The 20443-nt window shown below is 33.3% G+C and overlaps 1 protein-coding gene across 1 annotated transcript in view; it reads left to right on the forward strand.

The window, feature by feature from the left end:
• Positions 1–20443, forward strand: part of LOC143234825 (uncharacterized) — a 40522-nt gene that overhangs the window by 86 nt on the left and 19993 nt on the right. The window contains exons 2-10 of the mRNA XM_076472479.1: positions 777–885; positions 2056–2120; positions 5044–5177; positions 5653–5797; positions 6104–6216; positions 9391–9414; positions 11622–11663; positions 17315–17426; positions 19727–19951. Coding sequence (XP_076328594.1) covers positions 806–885; positions 2056–2120; positions 5044–5177; positions 5653–5797; positions 6104–6216; positions 9391–9414; positions 11622–11663; positions 17315–17426; positions 19727–19951 — 940 coding nt within the window. The 5' untranslated portion in view covers positions 777–805. The remainder of the gene's footprint in view (positions 1–776; positions 886–2055; positions 2121–5043; positions 5178–5652; positions 5798–6103; positions 6217–9390; positions 9415–11621; positions 11664–17314; positions 17427–19726; positions 19952–20443) is intronic.

A 20443-nucleotide genomic window follows, 5' to 3' on the forward strand; every position in this document is an offset into this window, starting at 1 on the left:
ACCACATGATTTGTTCATAACACAGTACACAAGGTGGATATGCCTTTATAAACGTTTTACTTGTATTTATTTTTATTACTGAAAACATCAACTAGGGGTAGATGAAATTTTCAGAACAAGTTTATAAAAAACTAATTTATATGGGAATTGGTAACTGTATATAACGTGATATAATAGTTGTATATAACATGTGATATAATAGTTGTATATAACATGTGATATAATAGTTGTATATACCACGTGATATGATAGTTGTATATAACACGCGTGATATGATAGTTGTATATAACCGCGTGATATGATAGTTGTATATAACACATTGATATGATAGTTGTATATAACACATTGATATGATAGTTGTATATAACACGTGATATGATAGTTGTATATAACACGTGATATGATAGTTGTATATAACACGTGATATGATAGTTGTATATAACACGTGACATGATAGTTGTATATAACACGTGACATGATAGTTGTATATAACACGTGACATGATAGTTGTGCATAAAATATTTGTACTCGTATATAGATACAGGTACTTTGTTTTGTAACGTGATCTCTTCTCATTTTTGCAACAACATTCAAATTAAATTTTATGAACTTTATAATCTGTACATTTTAAAGTAGTACTAATATTTTATAATATTTTAAAATTGTTATAACAATATTTCCACATTACTGACATAAAATATGTATTATATGATATATGGAACAGTGTTTTGGATAATTAGATTTAAAGGTGTTTAATCTTTCTGCTTTGAACCTAGGTTGTCAAGAACCTTTCTGTGTTGTTGAGATGGATGAACCATCGCAGAGGTTTCAGACAACAGCTGTAAAGAACACAAACAATCCATTCTGGGATGAGCAATTTCTTTTGTAAGGTTATCACTATTATATTTTTATAATATACATGACTTTCAGTTTGAGTAATATTAATTTTAAAAGACATTACTGAAATGTACAGATTAATAAACTTTCCAATAATTAACTATTTCTCTTATAATTGAATATTTAATTAAGGGTCTGAATGTATAAAATGATATGTCTAGTGCAGGTTTGGCTGTGAAGTGTGATTTGTTTTAATTCTCTGTTTCAAAATTACAATGATGAATTAATGAAATAATTAAATGTTATTATTATAAAGTGGGTAAGAACTCCATTAGAGCCTAAAAAGCATAAGTAAGTTACTGGGAGGAGTTGGTAATTATTCTACAGTTGGAGAGAGGGTCAAAGTTGTACAGATGTGGGTGATAGTAAAACCAAATTAAATATGGTAAGCTGCTCACTGGCACTGTTTACTACTGTCACCCTTTCTCTAACTTCTTGTATCATGATTGGGGATTTCTTCTGGATACTTCATTACAATACCAAGGTTGTATGTGATACTTTGCAGTTCAGGCAGTTATTTATATTGTCACCTTAGTAAGAGGTAAACACATTCCACTGTCTGCTTTGAATGTGATGCTTCTGACATTTGTACAGTCTCAAATGACTAGTACAAGCATTTAAAAAAATAATGTGTTCTTACTTGAATTAACCAACTGATGCACAAGAGCAATATTCTGGTGAAACCTTGCATCATTAACCTTACAACAATGGCTATATGACCACAGTATCAATAAAATGATGTCAATAAACGAGAAATGACCACAGTATCACCAGAATGATGTCTGACAAGAAATAACTACAATATCACCAGAATGATGTTAATAAACAAGAAATAACCAAAGTTTCAATAACATGATACCAAAAAAGAAATAACCAAAGTATAGTATTGATATTAAGTTAACAGTTTTCCCAGTAATGAGTTGTATGTATGATATCGATATTTTTGCTTCACGGAATAAATACAATCGATTTTTGTTTGCACATTGCAGTTATAAGTAATAAGCAATATTATTTGTTACAATATTTAACTACATATAGTAAACCAATGCTATACTAATTTTACTGTTGTTTATTTCTTTTCCTATTGTAGTTGGATATTAAAAATATCCCAAGTTGGAAACATTTCAAACTCTTGATGTTTTTCTCTGTATTTTGCAGCATTGTCAAAAACTCATCGGCTGAAATACTTTTTGAAGTCTATGATCGGGAGAAAAACAGCAGAGGTATTTACAAGTTACTGTTATCTCAACACATACTGTGTATAGAAACAAGGAAAGTAAAACTGAATATTAAAACACTATCCCAGTTTCTGTTGCTTACTGACAGTAATTGTGTTTCTAGTCCCACTGATAATTATTTGTGTTTAAATACCAAAACACAACACTTTTAATACAGTAAAAAATCTATGTACATTTCTAAAACCATTTCATGGTATTTTTGAGTCATAAAATGAAGGTTTCCCTACACGTGTGAGGGTGGACAAAAATAAGTAGTCCCAACCATTCAAAATGTTGTTAATTTGATATATTGTTTATTAGATAACAGAAAAATATGTAAAACTATTTTTTGAAAAGCTCAATGAGCTCTGTTTAAATATGATCTCAAATCCTAATTTTGATGCTGGCTTTAATAACTGCCAAAATTATTAAATATTAAATTATTATTATTAAAATCAGGCCTAACTGCCTGATTTTAGTTACATATAGTCATAAAAAGTGTTGTGCCAAATGGTATGTTATACCATTTAGGCTACAAAATGATCAAACCATTTCTCTGCAGTTGTGGAATCATTTAAAAGATATTTTAGAAACAAGATAATTGATTTAATGGAATGACCAGGTCAAGCACCTGATATCGACTCAGCTGAAAATTTGTGGGCTGAGTTAAACCAATTAACAAAGGATCACAAGTCAAACACTGAAAATGAGCTTTATGAAGAAGGATGACAGTCAGTCACTCAGGAATATCTGTACAATCTTGATTGGCAGTCAGTCACTCAGGAATATCTGTACAATCTTGATTGGCAGTCAGTCACTCAGGAATATCTGTACAATCTTGATTGACAACATGTCACTCAGGAATATCTGTACAATCTTGATTGGCAGCATGTCATGTTGATGTGAATCAGTATTGAACTTGAAGGGAACACTGACTAAATATTAACTTGTGAAACTGATTTGTGTTGAGTTTCATTTTTACATTCAGTTATTCCAGATAACTTTGTTTGGTTATTTTATAGGCCAATTGGAATAAAAATGTCTAAGGAGCTAAAATCATGAAAAGTTGACAGTTACATACAAAGACTAGTGTTAAAATTAGTATTTAAGATTACATCTGAACGTATCTTGTAGTGGGTTCTAAAAGCATAGTTTTACATATGTTTCTATTATCTAATAAAATATACAACAAATTCACAATATTTACAAGGGTGGCCATTTATTTTTGTCCACTTCAGATGTATACTGTGTTTTAAAGCTACTTAGAATAAACAAGCATAGTTTCATGAAGTCATTTTAGAGAGAAAAGTGAAATTTTGATTTTTGTATGGGGTGGTTATGAGGTCGGTCAAATTGACCGAACGCGTGTACAGAGGTAGGGTTGAGAAAATAACAGATAAATATAGTTCTACTGAAAACAAGCATTTGAAATATACTTAGGAGGTTTTAGAGATTGCAGAAATGAAATTTGGGATTTTTGAGATAAAGAAAGATATTTTTAATCTTGACGTGAAAATTACTTGCACATGAACTATTCAAAACAAATACTCAATATGTTGATAAACAAATCTGTATTTTAGTTTATTAAAAATACTTCACCGAAAATGTGATTTTTTTTGTATGTGAAAGACTTAATGTTAGATGAGAGACTACAAATTTCTGTGGAAATATGGACACTATATTGTAAGTTACAAGTATTAAACCTACAAAGACTTTAAGTGAGTACAAAGGTTACGTGACTGATCAAATTGACCAAGCCTGTATGGTAAGAGTTAAAACATGAGGACGTAACCATTTGAAAAAGAATTAAATAATACTGAGTGAAACAGGAAGAGTTTTTCAATAGAAGCAAATTAAACAGCAGGAGTTACGTAGTGGCAGGTGAAAAATCAGCAGGAGTTACATAGTGGCAGGTGAATAGCTATAATACCAAAGTAAGTTTTAAATACATGCTGTTGAGGCATTAAATAAGTGGTGATTTGACTGTAGCACAGTAGCAGAAGGTCATTACTGTTCAACATTTCACGATGTGTGTGATTCAACAGAATACCTCTTTTAATCCTGGCACTTTAAATGTGATGCAAACCTATTTGATATTAAAAACAGTACATATAAACTATTATTGGCCACTAAAATGGATAAACTACATTATGTTGTATTACATGAAACACTCATTCACTATAAGGTAATATTCAACTGAAATTAATCTTTTCACTGTGGCTGAGATTTACATTTCATAATGTTTCCACCTCTTCACTCTGTGACAGGGACAAATGTTTCAAATTGTTATTCAGAATTACTGCATATGACTTATGGAAGTAAAATTGGCCTCTCAACTAATGTTGATATGTGTTCCACTCAGCTTTTTAGTAACCAAAAAGATGCCTATGGGGAATGTACGACAACTGTGTGCCAACTGTGCCTGCTTCTCTAAAGCAGCTAGCTGTAACCCTAATTAATATGTAGATATGCTTAACTCAGACAGATCAGAAGATAGTGAAAGTGAGTTAAGTGGTGTTAAAATGCATGATGAAAACAAGGTAATGTGACATGATAGCTCTCCAACCAGTGATGATAGTCAAGATGATCCTGGAAGGTGTAAACAGCATCGACAGTATGAAACGTTTGACCCAGTTGCAGCGTGACGGAGTGCTAACTACACATCCCAGCCATGGTGAATGGGTTACTCATCTGCTACGTATGATAAATTTGTGTATTTTTATTCTCTAAGTGATTTTGTGTTAAAACCTTTGGTATTTGTCCAGAAATACATTGCACAGATTTCAAATTGAAATTTAATTGTTAACTGGCTATAAACCTTTATGAATCGGTTATTGAAGACGTGTGGAAACAGTTTAAAAAATAAATTGTGTTATCGGCTTGTGTAATTTCTAGATGAATCCACAATAATTTTTCTGTTTTATTTTAGGAACAGAACGATTCCTTGGTCTTGGAATAATAGGCGTTAAAGAGCTAATAAACAAACGAAGTGAGAGGATAATTATGCCTCTTCATTCTCAACCAATAGTGAATGACACTGTAACAGGATCCTTGACAGTAGAGGTCATTGTAATTTACTTTTTCATGTTGTAGCACTTTTTAACTGGCTTCAAAGTTTTCACTAAAAATATACAATTATTTATAAACAAATTAATGGAAATAGAAGGATATTTGTTGTTGCAAACATTTATACTTAGACAACTGAAAAACATGGCTTTTGGACAACTGCTGTTTTCTGTTTATTACTACTTGTCTGTTATTTAATTTTTTTTAATAAAAACAACATTCATAGAATGAAGTGATTGATAAAAGCTTACTTTCTGTTAAATTAAAGACTTTTTATTACTTTAATGTCTTATTATATTGTAGCACCTCACCTGATGCAGCTTTACAGAGATTTTCTCTTCTGGACTACAGAAATGTTTGTATTTATGTGTATTACAGTACGGAAAACATAACATGAATAGTTACTTTTGATCTCTGTCTACTAAACATACAGAAAATATTCATCTCACATTCTCAATTTTCACAAACTCAGTTCACTTTTATGGATGGAGCAGAAGTGCCAGTGACCAGTGATACTTCAGAAGAGTCGAGAGAACTTGTTGAAAGCAACAGTAAGATAACGGAAGGAGGGACTGTAATAACCACTACTACATTTAGAACTTCAAGAGGCTTAGAAGGTATCATTTATTTCTGTTCCAAAAACCCATTATGTTATGGTATATGTAGTTGTGCCTAGATCACTGCTATGTCTGCCACGTACCAGCCAGCCTGATGAACTCTGGTATTGGATTGGATGTGATTGACATAGAGAGCTTAATGTACTCTTCCTTCTCTTTACTTATAGATTTTCAGTGTATGAACTGTTTTGTATTACTTTTTATGAACAAAGTGGTAACAGAGACTTAAATGTAACTTTGGCAATAAATATCAAACATTAAGTTATTTGTTTTCATTTCTTGTTGCTCTTATCACATTTCACTTAGGTTCTGATGAAACTTTGGTAGACACAGATTTACAGAACTTTGACAGTAAAAAGAAAGCAGGTAGTCCTAGTATGGTTGATGACAACACTTTAATAATTCATAGCATCCGTGGGGTAAGTTGGTGTAATAAGACATCATTGTGATTTGTATTTAATTCGAAATAAGGAAAATGCTATTGAGAGAGGTTGCTTACATTGTTTCTTTTTCAATTTGAAAAAGGATGAAACATGTAACTATATGAAATGGTAAATTACACTGTCAAGGCATGTAACTGTACGAAATGGTAAATTACGCTTTCAAGGCATGTAACTGTACGAAATGGTAAATTACGCTTTCAAGGCATGTAACTGTACGAAATGGTAAATTACGCTTTCAAGGCATGTAACTGTACGAAATGGTAAATTACGCTTTCAAGGCATGTAACTGTACAAAATGGTAAATTACGCTTTCAAGGCATGTAACTGTACGAAATGGTAAATTACGCTTTCAAGGCATGTAACTGTATGAAATGGTAAATTACACTGTCAAGGCATGTAACTGTATGAAATGGTAAATTACACTGTCAAGGCATGTAACTGTATGAAATGGTAAATTACGCTTTCAAGGCATGTAACTGTACGAAATGGTAAATTACGCTTTCAAGGCATGTAACTATATGAAATGGTAAATTACGCTTTCAAGGCATGTAACTGTACAAAATGGTAAATTACGCTTTCAAGGCATGTAACTGTACAAAATGGTAAATTACGCTTTCAAGGCATGTAACTGTACAAAATGGTAAATTACGCTTTCAAGGCATGTAACTGTAACGAATGGTAAATTACGGCTTTCAAGGGCATGTAACTGTCTGAAATGGTAAATTACACTTTCAAGACATGTAACTATATGAAATGGTAAATTACACTTTCAAGGCATGTAACTGTCTGAAATGGTAAATTACGCTTTCAAGGCATGTAACTGTACGAAATGGTAAATTACGCTTTCAAGGCATGTAACTGTACAAAATGGTAAATTACGCTTTCAAGGCATGTAACTGTATGAAATGGTAAATTACGCTTTCAAGGCATGTAACTGTATGAAATGGTAAATTACGCTTTCAAGGCATGTAACTGTATGAAATGGTAAATTACGCTTTCAAGGCATGTAACTGTACGAAATGGTAAATTACACTTTCAAGGCATGTAACTATATGAAATGGTAAATTACGCTTTCAAGGCATGTAACTGTACAAAATGGTAAATTACGCTTTCAAGGCATGTAACTGTATGAAATGGTAAATTGCGGCTTTCAAGGCATGTAACTGTAATGAAATGGTAAATTACGCTTTCAAGGCATGTAACTGTACGAAATGGTAAATTGCGCTTTCAAGGCATGTAACTGTAACGAAATGGTAAATTACGCTTTCAAGGCATGTAACTGTAACGAAATGGTAAATTACGATTTCAAGGCATATAACTGTCTGAAATGGTAAATTACGCTTTCAAGGCATGTAACTGTATGAAATGGTAAATTACGCTTTCAAGGCATGTAACTGTACAAAATGGTAAATTACGCTTTCAAGGCATGTAACTGTACGAAATGGTAAATTACGCTTTCAAGGCATGTAACTGTACAAAATGGTAAATTAGGATTTCAAGGCATATAACTGTACGAAATGGTAAATTACGCTTTCAAGGCATGTAACTGTATGAAATGGTAAATTACGCTTTCAAGGCATGTAACTGTACAAAATGGTAAATTACGCTTTCAAGGCATGTAACTGTACGAAATGGTAAATTACGCTTTCAAGGCATGTAACTGTATGAAATGGTAAATTACGCTTTCAAGGCATGTAACTGTACGAAATGGTAAATTACGCTTTCAAGGCATGTAACTGTACGAAATGGTAAATTACGCTTTCAAGGCATGTAACTGTACGAAATTTATTCATATAAATACGTACATGTCTACAAAGTGTAATTTTGCATATATTTACTATTAAAATACAACTAATTTCTCCTAACAGTGTTAAAATTTTAACATTTCATAACATCATCAAAATTTTTAAGGTTAAGTTCCTTTCATATAACGTGTTTATCAGGTAATGCTGTTGTGAATGTACTTTGACACATGTTTATCGGGTAATGCTGTTGTGAATGTACTTTGATACATGTTTATCGGGTAATGCTGTTGTGAATGTACTTTGATACATGTTTATCGGGTAATGCTGTTGTGAATGTACTTTGATACATGTTTATCGGGTAATGCTGTTGTGAATGTACTTTGATACATGTTTATCGGGTAATGCTGTTGTGAATGTACTTTGATACATGTTTATCGGGTAATGCTGTTGTGAATGTACTTTGATACATGTTTATCGGGTAATGCTGTTGTGAATGTTCTTGAACACTTGTTTATCAGGTAATGCTGTTGTGAATGTTCTTGAACACTTGTTTATCAGGTAATGCTGTTGTGAATGTACTTTGATACATGTTTATCGGGTAATGCTGTTGTGAATGTTCTTGAACACTTGTTTATCGGGTTATGCTGTTGTGAATGTACTTTGACACATGTTTATCAGGTAATGTTGTTGTGAATGTACTTTGACACATGTTTATCAGGTAATGCTGTTGTGAATGTACTTTGACACTTGTTTTATCATGTTATTTAGTGTGAATGTTTTTGAACACTTTTTTTATCAGGTTATGCTGGTGTGAATGTACTTCAACATTTTTTCATCTGGTTATGCAGTTATTTATTAGGTTAAACTAATATGAATGTACTTCAGCATTGTTATGGTGATTATTGTCTTTCGAAATCATTTTTATTAATGTTAATTTATGTTAACCTTCAAATACTAGAATACTTTCTTTGTACAGTACTAATACAACTAAGTCTAATACTGTTAGCAGCGTTGTGTTATTGTATTTGATTTTATAGAAATGTTTTTGTGTAGCTTAACACAATCTATTTTATGATATTCCTACAAGTATGCATATTTTTTACTGTTTTCTAATGTAGTATTGGAAAGAATTGTTTATTTCTAGGATATTTTTATTAATCTTTCTGAAATAACATTGTTTTGAAAGAGAAATAAATTATGCAATTTTCAAATTAAAAATTCTGTATATATCTATGTCCTGCTAACACAAACCTTGATTTAGCTATATTAATTTCATATTTAAAGTTGTTGTTCCATGGACAGTTTTGATTTCATAATATATTCTTTATTCAGACAGTTTCATAAATTTTAATGGGAATGATATTTAGTGTCATGTTCTTCCCTGTGCATGCTGCCGTTTGTTTAGGAAGTTATCCGGCCAGTCTTGAAGGTATGTTTGTAAAGTTTAACCATAACCACATATTAACTATGATAAGTACTTAATCTTGTAAAATTTAACCATATCCACATCTTAACTGTGGTAAGTACTTAATTTTGTAAAATTTAACCATATCCACATCTTAACTGTGGTAAGTACTTAATTTTGTAAAATTTAACCATATCCACATCTTCACTGTGGTAAGTACTTAATTTTGTAAAATTTAACCATAACCACATCTTAACTGTGGTAAGTATTTAATTTTGTAAAATTTAACCATATCCACATCTTAACTGTGGTAAATATTTAATTTTGCATATTTGTAGCAATCACTTCTTATTCTGTTTAAATGTAGTTATGAAATGCATGGCCCCATACAATACATGTACTTTTACACATCTTAGATAGGTGATATTGGAAATAAGTTCATGAGCATGTTGATTGTGAGTGATAGTTAATGTGTATATAATTAGTTTTAAATTCTATTAAACTACGTATTTAGTTCTATTAAACTACATGTCTTGTACCCTGTAATGTAACTTTGAAGGGCCTTTAAAAGGAAGCATATGTGGTTTATTATTTTTTATCATATGCCTCATTAATGACATGCAAATCAAAGGAAAAGAGTGATAAATATTTTTGGAGTTTTAGTATATACCAGAGAAAGTGTTATTAGGAAAAGGTCTGTCACATTTTTGAAAGTTGTTGGGTTTTTTTTTGTGAAGTTTTGATTGTAACTTACTGAAATAACTTAGAATGGTACATGGGAAGTGTAATTTGTGAAGGAACTTTTATAATATGACTTTGAATTCATCATGTGTAGTGTACACTGACTGTTATTATACATCTTGTATTCTCTGGTACATTTATATATGTATAGTGTAAGTATAATTAAATGTTGTGTATTTATAGGTAACTACTTGTAGAGTTTTAGTTCATTCTAACACTATTTTAATTGTTATTAACAATGCTTAAAAGAATAATTATTTGTCTATACATATGACAGTTGTAGGCTAAACAAGCTAGAATATTTTGGTGTGGTATTATTGTGATGTTGGCTTTAAGAAATTATTAACTGAAAATAAAAAGTAAAATGGACATTTTTGTAAACTTGAATCAACAGATAACTGTAAAACAACATAATCTTGAAACTTGACTGTTTACATTCTAAGTTTTAAATTAATAGTAATAACTTTGCTGTAAATGTTATATTTAAAAATTTTCAAATTAAACATTTCATTATGACCACCTGCTTGTTGGAATTCTTATTCAAGTTTTGTTTAAGATTTCTTTAGTAAAGTTCAGTTTTATATTGATACTTTAAAAATACTTTTGACAAATTATGGATAGTGACATTTCATTTAAAAATTCTATTTTTTATTGGGCACTTCAGGTTTCAAACATTTTGTTTTGTTAGCTGGGCTTCTGTATTTTCTGTAGTGTTTCTTTGAATAATTGTTCTATTTCACAACGTAATAGTAGTGGTAAAAATAGAATGGGTGATGTGATTTTTTTGATGGCTGGGGTCCAAGCTTGTCAATAGCATAGTCAAAGTGAAGAGTGAATGATACACAATGTATCCAAAACGATAGAGGAGATTACCCACAAATTCACCACTACTATTTTCAAAGTAATGTTATTTTTATGATATCTTGAGCCCCTAAATGAAAACAACATTTCAATAATTATTACTGATAATATACGTGTCACAATATGAAAAACAGTAAAATAATTTTTAATAATAAATGGATTTGTTGAAACTTAGTTTTGCTGCATTTCAAAAACATTTCCAAAATTTTGTTTGGGCAATTGTTTCTTTAGTATTATAATACTGATTTAGTAAGAGCAACAGATTTCGTTACATTGTATCTGATGTATGTAAATGTAATATTGAAACCATGTTTGTTTGTTAAGTTGAAACTGATCCACCAAATGTTTATTTAATGACATTATTTGTGATTTAATTATTTATTAAAATTAAGCTTATATATATGTGTGTGTGTGTGTGTGTTACTAATGTTCAGCCAAAAAGTAGTTCAACTAAAAATCAGTTAAAGTCTATAGGTTTTACTTATTTTGAACATTTGTATCAGTCTAATACTATTTACTTACAAGTATAACCATATACCTCTGGCACAATGTTGCTGAGTATCAAACATTATTACATGTTTTTTTTGTGTTATTTAATTCTTATCCAGATATACTTTTACTGTCTGCAGGTGAAGTTGGACAAAAATGGCAGATGGCGTGAAGTTTCTCAGGTACCATGACCTCCATCAGTGTTGAGTAGTTTTGGCTGTTTGGTATGATTTAATTTTGCTCTGGAAATCTGCATGAAATAGTGATGAGTTTGGCACTTTTTCCCTCTAGGTGTTGCTCTGCATGTTAGTTAATGTAAAACTGGCTGTTTACTTGATTCTTTACCATTTGTGATTCATCTCATGCACACACAGAGAGAAATTTGAAATAGTGTGTAAGTGTAACCAAACGATAACAGAAATCAGAGTTGAAATGAATTAATTATTATTTCATTGGGTTATTTTAGAATATTTATTTATGTAACAAAATATCTAAACACACAAACCTCCAAGTGATTCTGAAGTCTGTAAACATTAGTAATTAAAAGATTAAAATAGCAAATAATACCAAATTAATTTAGTATAGAACATTGGTGATACTGTCGTGCACAGCGTTCTGGTGTGGCATAGAACATTGGTGATACTGTCGTGCACAGCGTTCTGGTGTGGCATAGAACATTGGTGATACTGTGGTGCACAGCGTTCTGGTGTGGCATAGAACATTGGTGATACTGTCGTGCACAGCGTTCTGGTGTGGCATAGAACATTGGTGATACTGTCGTGCACAGCGTTCTGGTGTGGCATAGAACATTGGTGATACTGTCGTGCACAGCGTTCTGGTGTGGCATAGAACATTGGTGATACTGTCGTGCACAGCGTTCTGGTGTGGCATAGAACATTGGTGATACTGTCGCGTGCACAGCGTTCTGGTGTGGCATAGAACATTGGTGTTACTGTCGCGCACAGCGTTCTGGTGTGGCATAGAACATTGGTGTTACTGTCGCGTGCACAGCGCCTGGTGTGGCATAGAACATTGGTGTTACTGTCGTGCACAGCCGTTCTGGTGTGGCATAGAACATTGGTGTTACTGTCGCGGCACAGCGCCTGGTGTGGCATAGAACATTGGTGTTACTGTCGTGCACAGCGTTCTGGTGTGGCATAGAACATTGGTGTTACTGTCGTCGCACAGCGTTCTGGTGTGGCATAGAACATTGGTGATACTGTCGCGTGCACAGCCGCCTGGTGTGGCATAGAACATTGGTGATACCGTGCGCACAGCGTTCTGGTGTGGCATAGAACATTGGTGATACTGTCGTGCACAGCGTTCTGGTGTGGCATAGAACATTGGTGATACTGTCGTGCACAGCGTTCTGGTGTGGCATAGAACATTGGTGTTACTGTCGTGCACAGCGTTCTGGTGTGGCATAGAACATTGGTGTTACTGTCGTGCACAGCGTTCTGGTGTGGCATAGAACATTGGTGTTACTGTCGTGCACAGCGTTCTGGTGTGGCATAGAACATTGGTGTTACTGTCGTGCACAGCGTTCTGGTGTGGCATAGAACATTGGTGTTACTGTCGTGCACAGCGTTCTGGTGTGGCATAGAACATTGGTGTTACTGTCGTGCACAGCATTCTATCACAAATGTTTTTTGTTCTTCAGTATACATAAAAATTGTGAGTTTTATATATAGATACAGACACATGGATATACATACACACATATACACTGCTGGCCAAAATCTTAAGGCCAATGAACATAAAGAAAAAAATATGCATTTTGCATTGTTAGACTTAACCACTTATTTGAGTGGAGCTTCGAAAGATAAAAATAAATAAAGATAAAATAAAAATAAAAAACCTTTTAGCATTTAATAGGGAAAATGTGAACACTGAAATTAGCATAAATACTAGCTGGTCAAAAGTTTTAAGACCATACTAAAAAGAAGTCCTAAACAGGGTAGGAAATGCCCAAAAAGAGGTCTCAGTAGTGACTTGCACGGCTGTCATTGTGAATAACTGCAAACATTCGCTTCAGTACGATCGATATAAGCATTTGTAGAAGGCTGGCTGGAATGATATTCCAAGTGGTGAAGATGGCTTCTCAAAGATCATGCACTGTTTGGAATTAATGTCCATTTCTCTAGACTTCCCTTGCCATCCACCCCCAAACATTTTCAATGGGGTTCAGTTCAGATGAACACGCTGGATGGTCCAAAAGAATCACGTCATTCGCCAAGAAAATGTCCTTTGTCCTATGGGCATTGTGGATTGCAGCATTGTCTTGCTAAAAGATCCAGTCATTTCCACACAAGCAAAGGCCTTCATCAATAAGGATGCTCTCTCCAACATACCAGTGTAGCCAGCTGCTGTTTGACGCCCCTGTATAATCTGAAGCTCCATTGTTCCATGGAAGGAGAAAGCACCCAAGATCATAATGGAACCTCTTCCACTGTGTCATGTAGAAAATGTCTCCGGTGCGATACCCTTATTGTGCCAGTAATGTTAAAAGTTGTCTGGACCATCCAGGTTAAATTTTTTCTCATCAGAGAACAAAATCTTCTTCCACTTTTCTACGTCTCATGTTTGGTGCTTCTCAGCTAAGTTTAACTGATCTGTTTTGTGGTATGGAAGGAGGCGTGGCCTTTGAAGACGTTTACGGTTTTTAAAGCCTTTCTCTCATAGATGCCATCTTATTGTTCTTGAGCTGCATTCTGTGTCCGTGAGGGCCTTAATCTGGTTTGACGAATCCTCCTGCTCAACGCTGGTGAAATTTTCTTGGGCTGACCACTTGAAATTCTTGTTCCATATCCCTCAGAATCTTTTAAAAAATTTGCAACAGGAGTTTTACTACGCCCAATCTTACCAGTGATGGCATTTGAGAGAGACCTTGCTTTTGCAGCTCAACAATTCTGCCACGTTCAAACTCTGTCAACTTTTTAGTCCTTGCCATGTTTTCACCCAATGCAACACAGGAGATATCAGTGAAAGATGTTGACAACGTTAATGCTTGAACACAAATGACCAAATTTCGTTATGTGTTTACCAATTAACACTTCGTTTCAGTATGGTCTTAAACTTTTGACCAGCTTGTAGTTAGGCTAATTTCATAGTGTTCACATTTTCCCTATTAAATGCTAAAATGTTTTTTTTTATTTTTCCTTTTCTTATTGTCATCTTTTGAAGCTCTGCTCAAATAAGTGGTTGAGTCTAACAACGCAAAATGCATATGCTTTCTTTATGTTCATTGGCTCTAAGATTTTGGCCAGCAGTCTGTGTGTGTGTGTGTGTATTGTCAGACATAACTCTCAGTTTAATTATCGATACATCAACACTCGTGTATCTGAGAAAAGTTTTAAAAGGTTTGCGTCTATACATAATTATATTAAATGACCACAAGTATTTAGAATGAAAACTTCATTTTGAAACTAACTTACCTGTATTCAGCAGATCATCCCATAACCTCAACTGTATTATCATATTGATCAGAATAGATTTCTTTCATTTATACTGTACAGTCTTTTACTGTCCTTGTAGATTAGAACCCACTTTTACAACATGTATTTCAAACCAGTTTTTCATGTTTTCAATTAAATAAACATATGGATCTTAGATTGGTCCTTTCATAACATTTGTAGATCCATCTTCACGTTTTTCATATTCATCAGATCAGTATGTGTTTGTGATCATTTTTGTACTGGATGGTTTCTGACAATATTATAAAACAGACCTTTAGATACTGCTTTTCCACAGTATCATAAATTTTCAGAATGTCTGTGGCAGTTAAACAGCCTCATATCATTATATACCCACCAACATATGTGTATGTCAATAAAACAGTTTTTTGAAGCAGTATCCTCTTAAACGACAGATGTTAATAATGCCTCTTATTTTCTATTCAACTTTTTAACAACAATTGGAGAACTAGAATTACCTGCATGTGCATGTTTCTGTGGAGGAAGAAATCAGAAACAAATGTACTTATTAATACACTACACGGAAGTGCATTTCTGTGAAGGAAGAGATCAAAAACAAATGTACTTATTAATACACTACACGAAAGTACGTTTCTGTGGAGGAAGAAATCAGAAACAAATGTACTTGTTAATACACTACACGAAAGTACGTTTCTGTGATGGAAGAAATCAGAAACAAATGTACTTATTAATACACTACAGGAAAGTACGTTTCTGTGAAGGAAGAGATCAGAAACAAATGTACTTATTAATACACTACACGAAAGTACGTTTCTGTGATGGAAGAAATCAGAAACAAATGTACTTGTTAATACACTACACGAAAGTACGTTTCTGTGAAGGAAGAGATCAGAAACAAATGTACTTGTTAATACACTACACGAAAGTACGTTTCTGTGAAGGAAGAGATCAGAAACAAATGTACTTATTAATACACTACACGAAAGTACGTTTCTGTGAAGGTAGAGATCAGAAACAAATGTACTTGTTAATACACTACACGAAAGTACGTTTCTGTGAAGGAAGAGATCAGAAACAAATGTACTTATTAATACACTACACGAAAGTACGTTTCTGTGGAGGAAGAGATCAGAAACAAATGTACTTATTAACACACTATACGAAAGTACGTTTCTGTGGAGGAAGAGATCAGAAACAAATGTACTTGTTAATACATTACACGAAAGTACGTTTCTGTGGAGGAAGAGATCAGAAACAAATGTACTTATTAATACACTATACGAAAGTACGTTTCTGTGAAGGAAGAGATCAGAAACAAATGTACTTGTTAATACACAACACGAAAGTACGTTTCTGTGAAGGAAGAGATCAGAAACAAATGTACTTGTTAATACACTACACGAAAGTACGTTTCTGTGGAGGAAGAGATCAGAAACAAATGTACTTATTAACACACTACACGAAAGTGCATTTCTGTGATGGAAGAGATCAGAAACAAATGTACTTATTAATACACTACACGAAAGTGCATTTCTGTGATGGAAGAGATCAGAAACAAATGTACTTGTTAATACACTACACGAAAGTACGTTTCTGTGAAGGAAGAGATCAGAAACAAATGTACTTATTAATACACTACACGAAAGTACGTTTCTGTGGAGGAAGAAATCAGAAACAAATGTACTTATTAACACACTACACGAAAGTACGTTTCTGTGAAGGAAGAGATCAGAAACAAATGTACTTATTAACACACTACAGGAAAGTACGTTTCTGTGAAGGAAGAGATCAGAAAGGAATGTACTTATTAATACATTACACGAAAGTTATTATTTTATTTCCTTTTTGCTAGCTGTTTATATAATACATAAATAACATAAAATAAGGTTCTTCACCTTTTATTCAAACACAACATAATTAAACATACACCACACTCGTGAAACGAAGTATAAGGAATTGTCGTGAATGTTGGATAAAGTTCAAATCTAATTACATGCACTTGTACATCACTGTAAACTGTAATATTTTCCGTGGATAACTTGCACAGTGATGTGAAAGTTACAGTGTTATAAACATACCTTGTCTGGTAATTTGTTACAGTGTTATAAACATACCTTGTCTGGTAATTTGTGCTGTTTTGTCTGTTGCTTATAGCTCTGTCTTCTTTATACTGTTCAACATTGCATTACTATGAATCATATAGTTTCATTTAACTAACTTTGTGTAGATTTTATGAGAATGATTTGGAAATATATTTCTACATTTTGCAGTAATAAGTATATACATAATACTTTAATTATTTAAGATTAATAACAGAGGTATTACTATTTGGATTTTCACATTACTATCTTAACGAATTTCCTCTTGTCCTTGTATTGTCATTATTTGGTTTTCTTTAGGCTGAAGAAATAATAGATAGCAGTGCCACACCTCCGTGTAGCCGACTTCCTGAAACAGATCAGACTGCTGTAGGGGAGACTATATCTTCTTCTGAAAGTGAGAAAGAAGAAGGTAAAGGGAAAATTTTTATTATTTCATGTTTTCTGAGTCACATCATTGGAGATAATAAAAAACAAAACGAGTTTTGTTTTTAGAACAAGGTATGTTAAGAGAAATTAGATGTTATTACTATATGAAAAAATACGTTGTACTATACAAATGATTCTTTTCATCTACAAAACTATGTTTTTAATAGCCTTTATGACTCAACCTACTTCAAACACATTGACAACAAACAATGGAACAAACTTGTATATTTAAAGAATCATGTTAACAACGAACAGTGGAACAAACTTGTATATTTAAAGAATCATGTTAACAACGAACAGTGGAACAAACTTGTATATTTAAAGAAACATATTAACAACAAACAGCGGAAAACACTTGTATATTTAAACAGACACATTGACAATGAACAGTGGAACAAACTTGTATATTTAAACAGACACACTGACAACGAACAGTGGAACAAACTTGTATATTTAAACAGACACACTGACAACGAACAGTGGAACAAACTTGTATATTTAAACAGACACACTGACAACAAACAGTGGAACAAACTTGTATATTTAAACAGACACACTGACAACGAACAGTGGAAGAAACACTTGGATGTTTAAAGAAGCACGTCGACAGCGAACAGTGAAAGAAACACTTGGATGTTTAAAGAAGCACGTCGACAGCGAACAGTGGAAGAAACACTTGGATGTTTAAAGAAGCACGTCGACAGCGAACAGTGGAAGAAACACTTGGATGTTTAAAGAAGCACGTCGACAGCGAACAGTGGAAGAAACACTTGATGTTTAAAGAAGCACGTCGACAGTTTAACAGTGGAAGAAACACTTGGATGTTTAAAGAAGCACGTCGACAGCTTAACAGTGGAAGAAACACTTGGATGTTTAAAGAAGCACGTCGACAGCGAACAGTGGAAGAAACACTTGGATGTTTAAAGAAGCACGTCGACAGCGAACAGTGGAAGAAACACTTGGATGTTTAAAGAAGCACGTCGACAGCGAACAGTGGAAGAAACACTTGGATGTTTAAAGAAGCCAACGTCGACAGTTTAACAGTGGAAGAAACACTTGGATGTTTAAAGAAGCACGTCGACAGCGAACAGTGGAAGAAACACTTGGATGTTTAAAGAAGCACGTCGACAGCGAACAGTGGAAGAAACACTTGGATGTTTAAAGAAGCACGTCGACAGCGAACAGTGGAAGAAACACTTGGATGTTTAAAGAAGCACGTCGACAGCGAACAGTGGAAGAAACACTTGGATGTTTAAAGAAGCACGTCGACAGCGAACAGTGGAACAAACACTTGTATGTTTAAAGAAGCACGTCGACAGCGAACAGTGGAACAAACTTGTATATACCAAATCACCACCCATATCACCACCCTTGGGAAGTCTCCCATCTATTCTTTCATACACTTGTCTCATTAAATGATGATTTAATCATGTAGCAGAACTGTGTACCAATTAGACACTCCTCCAAATACAGGGACTCCTTAGAGTGTGACACTCCTCCAAATACAGGGACTCCTTAGAGTGTGACACTCCCCCAAATACAGGGACTCCTATGCATTGTTGCTTGTGATTCCACATTTTTTTTATGTGTGTAAGTGTGTGTGTGTGTGTGTGTGTGTGTATAACTCTAATAAAAAAACAACTTGAGATATGTAACTGTACGTATTTATATTTAATAAAAGGCTTGGGTACAGAAATATGTTGACAATAATGTCACAGCAACATCTATATACATTTCAAAGTATGGATAAATAATTAAATAAATATATATAATCAAATTTAATTTTCAAATGAAAGAAAAGAGAAAATGAAAATATACTTGAACAAATAATATAAGCACAGCCACCAAACAAATATCCAACGAATTGGCAGGAATGATAACGTATCTCATTACGTAATGCATCAAGGTGTTGGATGTTTGTTTCGTGGCTGTGTTTATATTGTGTTTCAAATATATTTTGTGTTCATTCATTTACATACTTACTAATTTTACCTTTTCTTTCTCTATAAAATTAAATTAAATATGATTTAATTTAAGGCTTGGATATGTTGTGTAAAATTCACTCTGTTTACTTTCCATATAGTCTGTTTACAAAAGTTTTTTTAGTTTACTAAATTATTAAGTAAATATTACTGTATATCTTGTCTGGAGTTTAACTGGAATAATATTTAAAAAATAATTAAACTATATTGTAGTGTTGTAAATTAGATTTAAAACTAATATTTGTGCTTGCATACTTCTCTGGTTGTATTTCTGTAAAAGATAAATGCACATTTCACACAGGAAATATTTATTTGTCGTCAGTTGAAAGAGGAAGACGGAGGGATCGAAGATCTTTCATGGGAACGTTGAGAAGAAGATTAAGTTTTAAGAAGAATCGCTCCAGGTCAGTGGAACAGAAGATCAAAACACCAGAAAGCATAAGTCGTGAAAGCAGCAGAAGTCTCTCAGTTGACCGTAACAAATCTATTCCAGGATCAAGGGAGTCATCATCCAATAGGTCATCAGGTGTGTATAATCTTGTATTGTGGAAACTGTTCAACTTTTAACCACGTTAACAGCAACTTTAGTTTATTGTGATTAATTGTGCTGAGACACTAAGCATGTCGTTTACTTGTTGAAAATAGAACTCGGTATTTGTGGATTCTCCAACAAAACTAATGTTTGAGGACACTGGAGATTTTTTAATACAGCACACTGATACAGTTTGGTGATCTGCATGCTAAACATGTGGTAAGAAAAGAGTACAAGTTCAATGTGCTATAATTTACTCCATCAAATAAACATTTAGATAAATACCTTTCAAAGCTAACATTTAATAAGTAAATCAGTCTACAAGTCTCAGAGGTTTATATGAGAAGTATTAGTATAAATACCTATATTATAATTGAATCAGTTGTTATTGTGTTTGACAAACAATATACATATTATACAGTTTGGTGATCCTACACACAGCACACTGATACAGTTTGGTGATCCTACACACAGCACACTGATACG

Source organism: Tachypleus tridentatus, chromosome 12, assembly GCF_004210375.1.
Source record: "Tachypleus tridentatus isolate NWPU-2018 chromosome 12, ASM421037v1, whole genome shotgun sequence".
Taxonomy (NCBI): Eukaryota; Metazoa; Arthropoda; class Merostomata; order Xiphosura; family Limulidae; genus Tachypleus; species Tachypleus tridentatus.